We start from the raw sequence: 14680 nt of genomic DNA, 5'->3' as shown, positions 1-14680 counted from the left end.
AATGCCTTTAGAAAATGTCTGTTTGCTCCACTCATTGCAATGAAATGTTTGTAAAGCATTTTAAAAATATATAAATATTTTCCCGTTTTTGTCCGGACCAGATTATCAAATCAAAGCAAAGTAACAACTGAAAGTAACACACTGGAAAAACAAAACAAAAAACGTGACTTTTGCCTTCAGGCCCCTACCCTCCCACAGCTATCACCAAATTCGGAGTGCGCATGCGTTGATTTTTGTACCGCAACATGATTGGCAGTCTGATGTTTTATGTGCTCTACTATTTATCACGGTACCTGACCGTTCGACCCTCAGGTAAATCTAACAGTGGATTTGCAAACGTGTCTGAACTTGTGATTGTCGGCTGAGCAAATACGGACTGAAAAAAAAAAACTACGTATGTATTTCCCCAGACACGCTGCCTGGAGCTAATAGTGCTAAAGTTTAGTTAGCACTTTTTTTGCTGTCTGCTTCACCGGCATGAGGTTTTTAGTAATGTTTCCCGTTATAAGCTCAGTGTGACACACGTTGTGGTGTCCCCAATTTGCCAAAAGTTTCCTCTTTGTGAAAACGGTAACGAAGAACATATTTAGCTGTTGCAGTGTAGCTAACTTTATGAAGTGCTACATGAGTTAACTTGCACCTGTTCTTGAGGTCTTGACGCCCCCTTGTGACGCAAAGACGCTATCACATGACTTTTATGGTGTTGTTTATGTTCCGTAAGCACGTCTGTGTTTTCATGGGTTGTCGTTGACCTCTTAAAGTATAAGGTTTAGTAACTTTTAGCATACCTGCTTTCTTACTGTATTCTTGGCTTACAGGGGCCTCAAAAAAGGGCCTCCCTCCTGCCGTGGTTAATGACAAAGCTGCGTGGGATGCCAAAACCCGGAGGTTCACCGATTTGCAGACAGAGCAGCTGGAGCAGCGGCTCCGCCCAACCGGTGGTTCGAAGGGAGAAACGAAAGAAAGGGTAAAAGATCCAAGCCCGGAAGTGGAAAAAACTACAAGGAGCAACATGGACAAAGAACCTCCAACGGCTGTCCCGGATAAAGATACAATGAGTGACGGAAACTCAAACATTACTTCAGAAGTACCATCTGAAGTAAAAGAGGAAGAAGCGGGGAAGAGACATGGAGCAAATCAGGAGAACCTTCAAGATTCAAAACAGGAGGATAGAGAAATAATTACCCACCTTAAGGTGCTGCATATGGATGCAGAGAATGGGGGAATCTCACCAGCAAAGGAGACGATGCCAGAGCAAGCACTCGAGGAACAGTTAAAGTGTCTGCAGACAGAGGACAGCATAAAAGATACTGCATCTCAAGTACAGAAACAAGCCATGGGAGAGTCTGGATCTCCAGCTAAGAAGAGCACACCGGAAATGACCAGCTCAGCAGAAGACCAAATTCAAATACCATACATGGAAAAGTTAGAGACTACTTTTGAAGAGTGCTGGGATGAATACATAGTCCCAGCTGCAGATGAGCCACATGATGGAGTCAGCATTTCCGAGACGGTGTTTCCCTCCCTTCTCTCTCATCCTCAGGCCCACTTTAAGCTCAGTGAGCAGCACCATGCACAAACCAGCTGGCACTTCCCTGCAGGACCTGGTCTCACAGAAGAGGTGCAGTGCCCACTTATAACTTTTCCTTCTATGAGCTATTACCCTCCTGTAGAGCCAGCACTTCCCTTGGAAGGTGAGGATGAAGGCTATATTTTGTTTTTAATTTAATATTTTTACTTTTTTTAAAAACTAATTTACAGTTCAGTAACCCGTTCCATGTATATCTGTCCTTCTTCCAGTGATGTGGAGAGTCTGGGTAGAGATGGATGAGAGTGCTGCTTCAGCAGAGCCTGCCCTCATACCCTTCACAAATGCCACTATGGACTTCACTGTAATGTCCTACAACATCCTTGCTCAGGACTTACTAGAAGCCAACCAGCAACTGTACACACACTGCCCCCTGGAGGTGCTGGATTGGCATTACCGATGTAACCTGCTTTTAAAGGAAATAGAACAATGGCTACCAGACGTGAGTCATGTCAAATTCATGTTTCTGAAATTTAACTTGCAAAATTTTATATCTAATGTTAGGTGTCCGCTAATACTCTGTGTAGATTTTGTGTCTTCAAGAGGTTCAGGAGAACCACTACCATGAACAGCTGCATCCTGCCCTGTCTCAGATGGGTAGGTCAGCTGAGACAAAACAGTGGAAGAGTCATGTTGGGGGATGTTTTGACAAAGATGTTACACATATTCTGTTCATGTTGTTGATCCAGGCTACACTTGTGTGTACAAGAGGCGTACGGGAACCAAGACAGATGGATGTGCTACTTGCTTTCGTAGCAGCTTCTCTCAAGTGGCTGCCACTCACCTAGAGTTCTTCAAGCCTGAGACGGAGCTGTTAGACCGGCACAATGTGGGCATTGTTTTGCTTCTTCGGCCACTGGTCAACCGGGGTTCACAAGTGAAGGAGGTGGGCTCGCCACTCTGTGTAGCCAACACCCACCTGCTTTTCAACCCCAGGAGGGGGGACGTGAAGTTGGCTCAGTTAGCAATATTGCTGGCTGAAATTGACAGCGTGATCAAGTCCTGTAAGGCTAAAGGTGAACACTGTAACGTAATAATGTGTGGAGACTTTAACTCTGTCCCACACATGCCTCTGTACCAGCTGATCACTACCAGCCAACTCCACTACCAAAACCTGCCAGCATGGATGGTAAGAAAATATAAACTAATTAAGTAACACCTTGTCTCGATTTTTATTTATTCATGCCTCAGTAAGAGTTTCTGTATTCACTGACAGGTATCAGGTCAAGAAGATCTGTCATATAAGGCCAATTGCCACAGACTGTTGGCGCCACTTTGGCCCAGCTCTCTGGGAATCACTGGCAGCTGCCAGTACACTACTGCCAATGAGATATTTGAGAGACAGAAATCAGGTAAGGTTAAGTCAAGTGCACTGTTACTATAGTAATATTGATCCATAGCGCATGTCTCATTCTTCAGTGGTATCTTTTCTCCATAATTTCTATTGATGCTTGATGATTTCTTCTTCTTGCGTAGGGAAATGTCAGTACAGCCACGACTTCATGCTGCAGCTGCGCTACTGTCCAGCTGCTTGTGTCCGTCCTCAGGGCCTGGAAGAGATTCCAGGGGTGACTGACATCACACCAGGTAGTACAAAAATACAATACAGAAACTGCACTCGCATTTTCATTTAAAGCTCCTGATTTCCTTACCATGATATGTTGATTCTCTGTTCATTTTTTTCTTATTGTGCACAGATGCTTCAAGGGCAAATCATCTTGATGATAAAAGGTCAGTTTACCACAGAAGCAACAGACAATAAACAACATAGTATTAAAGTTACTGTAACTGAATTCTTTCTACCATTTAGAAAGTTACATATCACACATGGAGCTAATGTATGATGTACAATATTATCAAGCTTACGCTGATTTTTAGCTCCATGTTTTTAGTTTTAGACTCTCCTATGGTAGCTTTACATGGTTTAAAAAGCCCTTATTTATGTTGAAGTGAACCTCGGTGGAGAGCTCTGCATCATCCGCTGTCTGAAAAAAGTAGTTTTAGCTCCTGTCACTTTGAGGCCACCTTACCTTTAAGCCCTTTGTTCTGTTTGCTGCCCTTTGTAAACAAAACATTACGTAGCAGATGTATGGTGCTGCTGTTTACCTGGTATCTAGTCGTTTACCTGGGATGACAATATTAAGGATGTCCACACTGAGCCTAAGCTTTTGGGTCACACGGATCACATTTCAGTACTGTGTAAGCCTCTTTACATTTCTTTATATTTCACCAGGAACTTGGGAAATGCAGAGATTTATTGAAATGCATACAAAGATACAAAGTTTGTTCAATTCTAATGAGCTTTTAAAGTCAATAGTTGGTATTCTTCAGCACTCTATTAGGCAACTTTATTGTAATTTATTTAAGTGGTCTTTATAAATGGATCTTCAGGTGTTTTGAAGGACATTCAAAGCTCTTCTTTGGATGTTGCCTTTTATCTCATTCTCTGTCAAGATGATCCCACAGTGCTTCAGTGTTTTTCTTCATATCCAGGTATGCTTGTACTGCATTGGTACTATGTTTGGGGCTGTCTTGCGGAAAATTCTAGCTTTTGTCAATCAGTTGCCTTCAGATAAGTGAGGCACAGTGGGTGAAAACTTCACAGTATTTTTATACATGCATAATTCCATTGTTTTGACAAGATCCCCCAACACCACTGGCTGAAATCCCACGACAGAGCCTTCCTGTATTTTACAGACTGCTTTAGAGGCCGTTTGTACCTCTCTTCTCCCTCCTCTGTGCATATTAATAATGGTTGGGGTGAGAAATTTCAAATTTGGATTCTCATCCCACAGCGTCATGGTGGTTAGGACTGTTGCCTCACAGCAAGAAGGTCCTGAGTTCAATTTCACCATCAGGCCGGGGTCTTTCTGTGTGTACTCCAGCTTCCTCCCACAGTTCAAAGACATGTAGTTAGCTAAGTTAGGTTAATTGGTAACTCTATAGTTAATTGCCCATAGTGAGTGCGAATGGTTGTCTGTCTCTATCTGTTATCCCTGTGACAGACTGGGTATACCCTACGACAGCTGGGATAGACAAAGATAAGTGGAAGAGAATGGATGGATGGATTCTCATCCCACAAGACCTGCTACCACTGACTTTCAGTCCAGTTCTTGTGTAATTTGTCATTCTTCATCCTTTTGGTATGGTAGCTACCCTTCCAGTAATTGTTTCTGATGAGGCTTTAGCAATAAGGATCGGCTGAAGGGCCATCTAGAATTTTTTTTCCTATTTCTTACCAAAATAATTTTCAAATACTGTCCATTTTCTGTTGATAGTTTCTTTTTGACTTGTTATTGCATCTTTTTTTCTGCACTTGTGCCGTTATCCTATTTTCTTTTTAACGACACACTGCACACTCTGCCAAGTTTTAGGCTAATAGCTTTTTGAAATTTTGCAAAAATACAGTACTATGCCTGTCAGACTTGTTATCACTGGCACTTTTTGTAGATTCAGCTAAAGAAAGTACACCTAATTATGTTTTATGTGACAGACTGCTAGCAACAAGGTGCCTAAAGAAACATCCCTTGAGTTTTTATGCTTCAGGGATCCATGGGTCAGTGTGAAGTGGCTTAATAAAGACCAAAAGATATTTATCTGAAAATGGTCTGTTTCAAGGACTGGACTAAAATGAGTAAAAAGCAGCCAATATCCAAGTAAGAACTTTTTTTTTTTTTTTTTTTTTTTGTTATTACTTTATTCTGAACAAAACGAGACAGCAACTTAGAAGAGACGGATCCAGGACAAGGACATAGATGACTTAAAAACACGGACGATACAATAATTGAAACACGGGGGATATAGGAGCGAGTGTAGAATTTATAATGTGCAAGGAACCTCAATGTGAGAAGTGTCTTTAACCAGAATCTGTCAGTGATCAGGTGAAAGATGGTGGGATGTGGCAGCCCAGCAAGTAAGACAGCTGTGCAGTAATCTGGGTCCAAAAGGGCTTCATGTAGGTGCAGAGCCTGATTGCATCTCGGGGTGTTCTGAGAGCACTGTATGCAAGTATCGGTGTCGCTAAATCCAATTTTGCAAAGGTGATGCCAAGAGTGAGATGAGTAATTCTTTTTTTTTTCTTTCCAAATAGTTGAATTGAACAAGCTATAATTGAATACAAAGTCTGGGTTATTGAAGATTAGTGACTTAGATTAGTGGATGGTCTAACTACAGAGTGTGTGATCTGATATGCATCCCACCAGAGTTGACGCTATTGTTATACTTTGGAAGCATTTATGTTTTTTAAGAGGCTGGGTGATAAGCGGTAGGTCTGACAAATGTATATCTTTACCAAGTACTTGTTTGGTATCTAACCAGATGGTTTCATGTTGGGAGTGCAAGTATAACTTTGAAAGACCTTCAGAAAGCTTGGAGAACTACTGCTCAAGAACACTTTAAAAACACGAAAGTGTCATTTGAAGCAAGATATCCAGAAAGGAGGGGGTGGCTCAAGACTTTTGCACAGAACAGTACATATGTTGACCTAATTGCATCTTTGGCCAAAACTAATGAGCATCCACCACTGTAACAGGATAGACAGATGAAAGATGATAAGTAACAGCAAAATATGTCCACTGGAAGTATAAATAAGATCTATTAATCATTAATTCTATGGTTTTGCAGGTTCAGACACACAGTCCACCATCGGTTAAACCTAGAGTCGGTTTATAAGCACATTCTCCCAGGTTCTGGAAATCCAGAAGTGACAACCCTGCATTCGGAGGTCGGACACACAGTCGACTACATCTTCTATTCTCCAAAACATGTTCTTACTGGTCGACAAGGTATGAGGATGTCTGACACGAAGAATATTTAAGATGTTCAAGCTCTAAATTAATTATTTGTGACATTAAATATATTGTGTTGTTTATTGTTTCTTTTCCTTAGCTTGTGCTAGCTTTCTGAACGATGGCCTGAAACTCATCGGGTCTCTTTCTCTTCTGTCTGAGGATGTCTTGTGGTCAATGAATGGCCTTCCCAATCACATATTCCCCTCAGACCATCTCAGTCTTCTCGCTAAATTTCAGCTGGACCTCAGTAATGCTTGACGGGAAGAACTGTGATTGAATGTTGGAACATATTTTCTTTCCAACTGTTCATTTATACAGGTTTTTGTTATAAATACATTTTTTCTGCTTCACTACTGGCAACAAAATCATAGTTTTGCAACTGAATAGACCTTAATTTCTTTTCCCAAATAGCAATGTAAATAATGGCCACCATTTTTCAGTCTACTTTTTTTGTGCTTTTCATTAGATAAATACTGAAATGTCACAATTCTTTAATGATGCTTTAACAGTTTCTTTTAAAAATGCAGCCATTGATTGCTTTGTTGCTGGTGTGGAAACTACATGGACCTGTTCATGTTCATGTTGCTGTTGGTGAATGTTGTTTTGTTTGGGCTGGGATTTTTTTTTTTTTCTTTTAAATTTAGTCTTGAAACTATGAATATTTTTTAGATTGTTAATAATGCTGAATAAATATATTCCCTAAATGTGTGCATCTCCCTGTGTTTACTGTCTGGTGATGTCTGGATGACATGAATTAATATTTGTGTGGTGTTGATTTGTTAATGCATGATGAATCTTAGTGTGAAAGGGTAAAATGTAGGCTGTAGAGTGTGTCATCACCCCTGTCAGTATGCTGTTTAGATATATAGGGTTATGATGAAGGAAAACCATGAACCCCTTACCTCTGCTGGTATGATTTTGTTTACTTTGTGTGAATTGCAGTTAAAGTTCAGTTCATCATATACTAGTGCAGCCCCTCGATTAACCCACTGTTTGAGACGAGTCATTTTAAGATAACATACTTTATTTCTCCCTAAGTTAGGACATTCCCTTGCCCTGCTAGCTGCTTGTCCTGTGTGAGCACACCATGATTATTATTTCTACTAGGAGTAAAACTATAAATAGATTATTCAGTTTGGGCATGGTCTTACTTTTTCAGCATTTTTTCCAATTTGAAGGTATTCTGAAATCTAAAAGTCCAGTATGTTGAACTCTGCCATCGCAGTATGACAGTGCTTTAGTTTGCTGAGGCTTGTGTTTCCCCTGTTATAGAAGTGTTTGCTTTGTATAGTAGTCCTGACAGAGATGGTGTTTAGAGAGCTCAGTGCGCTCTTGTTATGTGCCTCTGTTCTGGAAGGATCTGCAGTGCTCATTATGAACTGCTGATGGATAGAAAACCAAAAAATTCCCTGCCTGGCACAAAGACACCAAATTACAGTGTGTCTCCTTGTTAAGTATAGAGTTTATGATCTTGTTAAGGATTAGCAGACATTTTAACCTTTTTTTAAGCAAGGTGTTGCGTAATCTCCAGGCATTCAAAGTTTTTTCTTTGGTCATTTGCTGCTTTTCACAAATTTTCAGTCCAGTCCTTGTACCTGACCCGTTTCCTAAACCACATAACACTGACCTATGACTTATTCAAAGCATAAAAAAGGCACGTAATTCAAGCAACGAACCTGTCTTGTGTTTACACATTATAGAAAGCTGAGCAAAGAACCAATTTTAAATTCTATATTCAGAAACTTTGTTACTAGAAGCCTGTCACAAAAGCAAATTTGTTTCCAGTTCTTCGGTTAAATCAAGGAAAACAACAAAAACTTGGGATATCTCAGTATAGCATACAGTGTGTTCTTAAACAGTCTGAGGAACCTGGACAAGTAGAAGACCAAAGATGTGTCAGGCCTAAAACTGTATCTACAGCAGATAAGCACCATCGGAAATTCCTTTAAAAAATTGGACAAATTCAACAAAGACTTAACCAGGGTCCAAGAGACCCATCTAGTGTCATAAAACTGTCCACAACTTGCAGTTATCACTAAAAAATAGATATACAAACACACTAAACCACTGCCTTAACTTTCTTGTTGGAGGTAATAAAAAAACCCATAAAGATGTGTTGCCATAATCAACGTGACTCTTTATTGTGATTCTGCAAATCAACAGTTTTTGATACAAAACAACCGTGTTATAAGACATGAGAATGGACAACACCTACCGTAGAGATAAAAACGTTGGCTGCAGCAACATTTGAAACAGGGTGATAAACAATTAAGTATTTACGGGTGATCGTCAACAACGAGGGTATAAAATGACGGCATTTCCAATAAAAAAATACAAAATGCAGGTAAAAGTGCTGTAAACAAACTGCTATACACTTTTGTTTAAATGGAAGTCAGTTACTTAGGTTACCACTTAAGGCAAGTGAAGCATTTGATAAAGTTGCTACAAATAAAAGTACAGTTTACACAAACTCGCCTCGTTGTTACTTTACAATAAATGCAGCTGCATTACTCATCGGCTTTAACTCATGTGAAAGATGTTATATTTATCAGTTAGAATAACTGATGACACGTGTGTTTATGTTATAGTGATTCAGACGGGCAGAGCTGCTTTGTGTTTAGTCGGGCAATAAGAATAATGGGTTAGATGTTTTTAAAAAAGTGTTTATCCTCCTCTTTGAATTATCACACAAGGCACGAGGGAAGTGGTTTGCAAACTAGTCACTACACAAGTAATGGTTGCCCAGCAGAATCTAAGTGGATATATACTACATGACATTTATTTGCACACTTACAGTACAACTAGACAGATTGCAGACGAGCCTCGAGAGCTTCTGTAGACAGCACAGGGACCTGTGATATGTCCAGCAGCTGAGCCGGTACTTTTTGTCCAGCTTTAGCTTCTTCGCTTTGTTTTACCAAAACTTTTTCAGTCATTTATAATGTTTACATATTACTGCACTTGTGCCCCAGCTCTGTTTTATGTTGGGAGCACTGCCAGCACCAATTTCTATGCACAGTAACTGCTACAGAAAAATACTGTAACAACACAGGGAAGCTGAATGAGGCGTTTGTTTGCGAGGAGTTGCTGGTAATCTATTCAACACTGAATCCTGTGAACGGGCCAGTGTGTACAAAAAAATAAACCTTAGGTTAAATCACTGGCCCCTGGAAAATATCAGATTCACGTCATATGACATGTAACACATTAACCACCACTTCCATGATCTAAATCTAAATCTGTGGGCACAAATTCAATGAGCAGCATTGGAATCTGTGAGCAAGAAACAAAACAAAAGGGTAGGAAGGCATAGAGGGGTACCTGTGTGTACAAAGCTCAGATCAGCCCCAAGCATGAGGGAAATTTATACACAAGTCAACTCTGCTTAAAAAAAATAAATTCTGCTTCTGCTTCTCTCACGACCTGATTCGAGGATTAGAAATCTCTCGGCCCTACTGTGATTGGTCACCGTAAACACAGTCATACCCACATGGAGATTCTTGTACTGTCACTGACAGCTAATATTACAGGAAGTCCAGAGGCGGCGGAGTTAATGGAGACTCCAAATTAAGGGTCCACATAACAAATTCAAGTAAAAACATTTTTGTCAAGTAACATATAAACATTGTAAAACTGGCAGGGAAAAAGTGCATTGTAAGATTTTCTTTAGCCTATCCAAATGAATAGCATTCCTTAACTGTTTTTAAGCCTGAATAGGTAAGGCTACACAGTGGGTATAACTGTTTTGCAGCAAAACACTCAACTCACACGCTCTGCCCTTTGTTCCTGATTGGATCATTAAATTGAAATTTAATAGAAGTGAAAACATCAGAGCAGGCGTTTTTCTTTTTACACTGAGCTGTGGTTGCACCTATAGAGCATCCATATTTCACTGCTGTAATCAGATTTTTAAAAATTGATATTGCATTTTTTATGTTGTTGTACCATTATGCAGCATACTGACTGTTTTTATGCTGCATTTTAGCGCTTTTTCTTTTAACCAAAACACATTTGAAAGATGATGTCACTTCACAGCTTTAGCTGTGCCATAGCATTAACCTGTATGAGCACGTGTGTCCTCCAGCACCAAGCAGAAACGCTCTCAGACACATGTCCCATTCTTTGCCTCTCCCTGTGTTTTTTGTTTCCAGCTTGCAGCTGCTTCCCGGTCATTGAATTTGTGCATGAGGACTTGTGAGTGGGTGGCAGTTAATATGTGCACGTGTGGAAATAATCAAATTTTCTAATGAACGTGTTCTGTTACGCTCGTATTCTATGGCAAAATCTAACACCCTGTGTGGCGCTTTGAAATCTGCTAATTATCTAAAAAAATAAAATAAAATCTTCCTCAGACTCGAATCTGGTATCCGTTCATATCTGTGGAGGATTTTTGTTCCAAAACCTTCTTGTCTCCAGAGGGGCTGCAAATAAATAAATAAATAAATGTTAGAAACAACAACGAGGTTTATTCATATAAGAAGCAAACTGTGACTAATTTAGAAGCTCCTTCTTTTTGCCTTCGATCATAAGACATCTCCAGCGCAAATACTGAGAGCTATGCAGAGCATGTGATTAATCATACCGCCTCTCAACACGGCTGATCCTCCGTATGGGGCTGCCTGGTCCTCTGAGGGGTGAACCCATGCTGTTCCTCCTATCTTTGGTGGGAGATGGAGGTGTAGGCTTTCCTATCTGCAAAACCACAAAAGAACATAAGAGCTTCATTCACTTGAAAACATCATGAGTGAGCTACCAGTGCTTTCACCATTACTCTGAGTGTCAGTGGCTGAAGTATGTCTCTGTCTTTAATGTGATTGTGTAATGCACTGAGTGCACAAGATCAGCTACTGATGGACAGAGCCACCCTTGAGTAAAGCACTGCAGAGCAGCGTCAAGTCATTAGTTTTATTATACACCGAGCTCAGCATCCAGGCTGCCTTCATTATATGAGCATCAGAGGTGATGAGAGAACAGCATTTGAGAGAGATTGCTCTTCAAACAGCAGTTCAAATCAGTGTCACCACGCATGAAGAGAGAGCACGTCAAAGGGAATTTGATAAGCAGAAAGGGCAGTCCACCTGCGCCACTCTACCTTTAGCCTCATGTCTCGAGTATGTCTCTCCAGCTCCTTCCGTAGCTCCTCCTTGGTGAGCTTGTCCACATCAAGTATCGAATGTTTCCACTCTATCTGCTCCACGCTGTGAGGATCGTGGGAAACGTACTGGCCAATCTTGACTTTTCGTAAGGTGTGCCAGTAGCCCCTGTATGCTCCTTCAAACTCCTGGACCAAGTCCAGTAGTGTTCGAAATTCCAGGGGCTTAAACATGAGTTCCTCTCTTCGGCTCATGCCCAGCGCTCCGAAGCGCCCCCCGCTGTGGACTCCCAGCACAATGTGGTGGAAGTGGTTCCCTGAGAACTGAGATTTAAAGCTGAGGGGGAAGCGCTCCACGGCAGGCATGTTGTTGGTGAGGTAACTGCATCAAGCTGAGTCAAGGAAACGTACAACTGACCTTCAAATCCTAAGTCTAAAAAACGTCTGTACAAATTGATCTAAAACCGGGCATATAATGGTGAAGCCTGCTGCTTCTTATTATGTAGAAAATCCATCTGTTTTGTTCCGCTATACTAGATAATATCTGAAGCCAAAATTTGATGAGAAAACATACGGTAGATCTGCCAAAAAACAAATTTATGAATCCATTTGTCAACCCATTCTGTCAGGCTCCACTGGAGTGAAGCAGAAAACAAAACAGTAACACTTTATAATACGGCCGTGACTAAAGGTGCAATCCCATAGCAATTAAATGGAATTTCATTGAATTTTATGCATATGTATTGATGTATCCATTAATGTTTTAAAATTACTGTTTGTTTTTTCACTAAACTACCAGGAAATTATGCAGTACTTAAATTTACATACAGTATAATTATTTCTTGTTTACCTACCCTTAAGTATTTGTGTAGAAATATAATTACATTGTAATTTTAAATAAAATTAATTGAAATTTAATTTAATTACAGGGTAATTACGCCCTTAGTCTCAGGCTGTATTGTAAAGTGCTGCCAACAAAACAATAAATTAAGACCTGCACCACGTCCTCTGTGGTCATAAAGATACATTCCCAAGATCACTGCCTCCAGACATTTGATTGGCAGAGCCTCCCGCGTCATCTCCTTAGCAATGTCCATTAACCTGCGCAAAACAAACGAAAAACAAGAGTACCATTTAATGTCATTCTGAGTTAGGGGACAGCAGCCTACTGCACTACCAGTTACAGGAACACATTGTTATTGATTTCATGAAAACAAAAGCATTGTCATTGAGCCAGGGAAATAATATTGGCGCTACTAAATCTAATAAAGTGAGGTCAGGGAAAGTGTTTTCCAGCCCTGTGCTGATTGACACACACTCCTACACACAAAGCCCTGAAGTAAACCAGAGAGATCCATATGCATGCACTCACAGCAACACTGGGTAAATATTAAGAAATCAAAGACCCTCATCCCAGACATCCTGTGATTGCTGCTGTAAATATCTGTGACTGAAGAACTCCTTACGCAGTAAGAGGGCGGCTTTTCTTTATTTCAAAAAACTGCGTTCCTGTGTGATTGTACCTGTAAAGCACAGTTAAGGTCATACTGCGAGAAGGCAACATGACAAATGTTTTAAGAGAAAGGAAAAGGCAGCTCCTTAAAGTGCTCTGTGGGAGTCATAGGCTGTTGGTTAATAATGGATGAAATCCTTCTCTGGCTGGAAATCAAGCTTTCACCTAATATAGCATCTGTGGTGGCCTACATTATATTTCAGCTGTCTGGCCCATATTTTAAACTGTGAAAAAAACAGTGGGTCAGTGGGATTCTGCACTTTAACATCCACATTTCCTATGATCGGTGTGTAAAATCTATAAACAATCTATATAGTCTCAAAATCATTTTAAATGCACCCTGTTATCACTGATTTAGTTCTAACCGGCTTGCTCAAAGGATACTGCAATTCCCTGATGTACTTCTGTATGGCTTCCAGGCGCTGTGGGATAGTGGTGGTAGGCTGGTATGTAGGCACACTTGGTATTGGAATCTGTGGGACAGAGCATCCGAACATCTGCATTACCATAACACAATCCCAATATTCATTGCAGCTGGTGAATGTAGCATTGTTTGACCTCTGTGCTCTTCTGTTTTGTATAACTAATAGCAAAAGTAGCAAAATAGAAATTTCCTGTGCAGGGAAGTTTGCACAAAACACGCATTATATATTCAGTGCTGTGCGAGCAGCTGCATTTCCTTCCTCCTTCCTTCGGGCTTTACCTTGGGCAGGTCAGTGGCACCTCTTATCTCCTTCGCCAATGCTTCACCGCTGGGATGGATTCGAGCCACATGGCGCCACATCCTCTCCCAAGTCTCCTCATCCACCGGGAAGCCACTTCTGTTCACATAGAAAGGCACCCCTCCATCCCTCAACTCTTCGTCGCCTTCATCCTCCTGCTCCTCGTCTCTCTCCTCCAATGAGCCAACTGTGGCCAAGAGCATCCCCTCCTTTACCAGGAAGCCCAGCAGAGTTCTGGCACAGAAACGTCCTGACTGATGCCTTTAAATCCTTACACCTTGATTAATCTGCTTGCAGGTTTAAGTAGGTGTCCACGACAGATGGCCAACTCATGACACCGAGTGGATTATGGCATCAGTATTTCATAAAAGAAAGGCTGATCTGCTATAATTAATATTCGCCTGTGTCACAGCACGTAAATATGAGGCAGTGGTTTAATAACGTGTATTAAAATCGTACTGCAATAAGTATTAGACACTTTGAAATAAACAATAGTAGACTAAAGGCATTCAATGACCAGAAATTGAAATAAATAAATCGAGACAATAAGGCTACTTAAGGTATAAAATGCTTGGCCTTACTGTTAATGTTCATCAACAACCAAACACAGGCCAGCCAACATTAACACTCTCGATGCGAGGATTGACTTTGCAGACAGCAAAGTATAAATTCCTAATTCCCCCTTTCGTTAGAGGTCATTCACGCCACAGACATCCAGCAAATCGCCGCTCTCCTGCATTTCCATCTCCCCGGCGCTGCTCACACGTCCGCTTTGTCCGTTTCACCAAACGATTTCCGTCCAAGTCCGCCGGTTCATTGTTCACACAGATGCTCTTCTTGGCTTCAGCGTCTGCGGTTATTCACATCCAACGAGCTACTCAGACACTCCCCAAATCTCTTCTCCTGCGCATGCTCCCTACTTAGCGGATGATCTCAGCAGGGGTACGATGATGCATTTAGGTGCTCCTCGTAAGC

General features: G+C 41.0%; 2 protein-coding genes across 4 annotated transcripts; one reads left to right on the top strand and one right to left on the bottom strand.

The window, feature by feature from the left end:
• The first annotated feature begins 196 nt into the window (after positions 1-196).
• On the top strand, positions 197-7086 carry angel1 (angel homolog 1). The gene is made up of 10 exons (XM_082515812.1): positions 197-312; positions 819-1694; positions 1801-2030; positions 2116-2185; positions 2278-2717; positions 2805-2940; positions 3065-3175; positions 3286-3319; positions 6212-6372; positions 6476-7086. Exons 1-10 carry the CDS (start codon positions 246-248, stop codon positions 6634-6636), a joined length of 2286 nt encoding a protein of 761 aa, XP_082371938.1. The 5' UTR covers positions 197-245; the 3' UTR covers positions 6637-7086.
• Positions 7087-8494: 1408 nt separating this feature from the next.
• On the bottom strand, positions 8495-14607 carry vash1 (vasohibin 1). 3 transcript variants are annotated; one of them, XM_082515232.1, is made up of 8 exons: positions 14287-14607; positions 13687-13939; positions 13368-13456; positions 12937-12993; positions 12497-12571; positions 11471-11852; positions 10961-11070; positions 8495-10799 (listed from the first exon to the last, which is right to left on the bottom strand). In XM_082515232.1, the coding sequence occupies exons 2-8, from the start codon at positions 13906-13908 to the stop codon at positions 10727-10729; spliced, it is 1008 nt and encodes a 335-aa protein (XP_082371358.1). In that variant the 5' UTR covers positions 13909-13939; positions 14287-14607; the 3' UTR covers positions 8495-10726. The 3 variants fall into 3 exon arrangements, with proteins under 3 accessions (XP_082371358.1, XP_082371359.1, XP_082371357.1); XM_082515233.1 differs by having other exon boundaries at positions 13687-13892; XM_082515231.1 differs by having other exon boundaries at positions 13687-14607.
• Between the last annotated feature and the right edge of the window lie 73 nt (positions 14608-14680).

Source organism: Aulonocara stuartgranti, assembly GCF_965226115.1.
Source record: "Aulonocara stuartgranti genome assembly, chromosome: 19".
Lineage (NCBI taxonomy): Eukaryota > Metazoa > Chordata > Actinopteri > Cichliformes > Cichlidae > Aulonocara > Aulonocara stuartgranti.
This window is presented reverse-complemented; position numbering and strand designations above follow the sequence as displayed.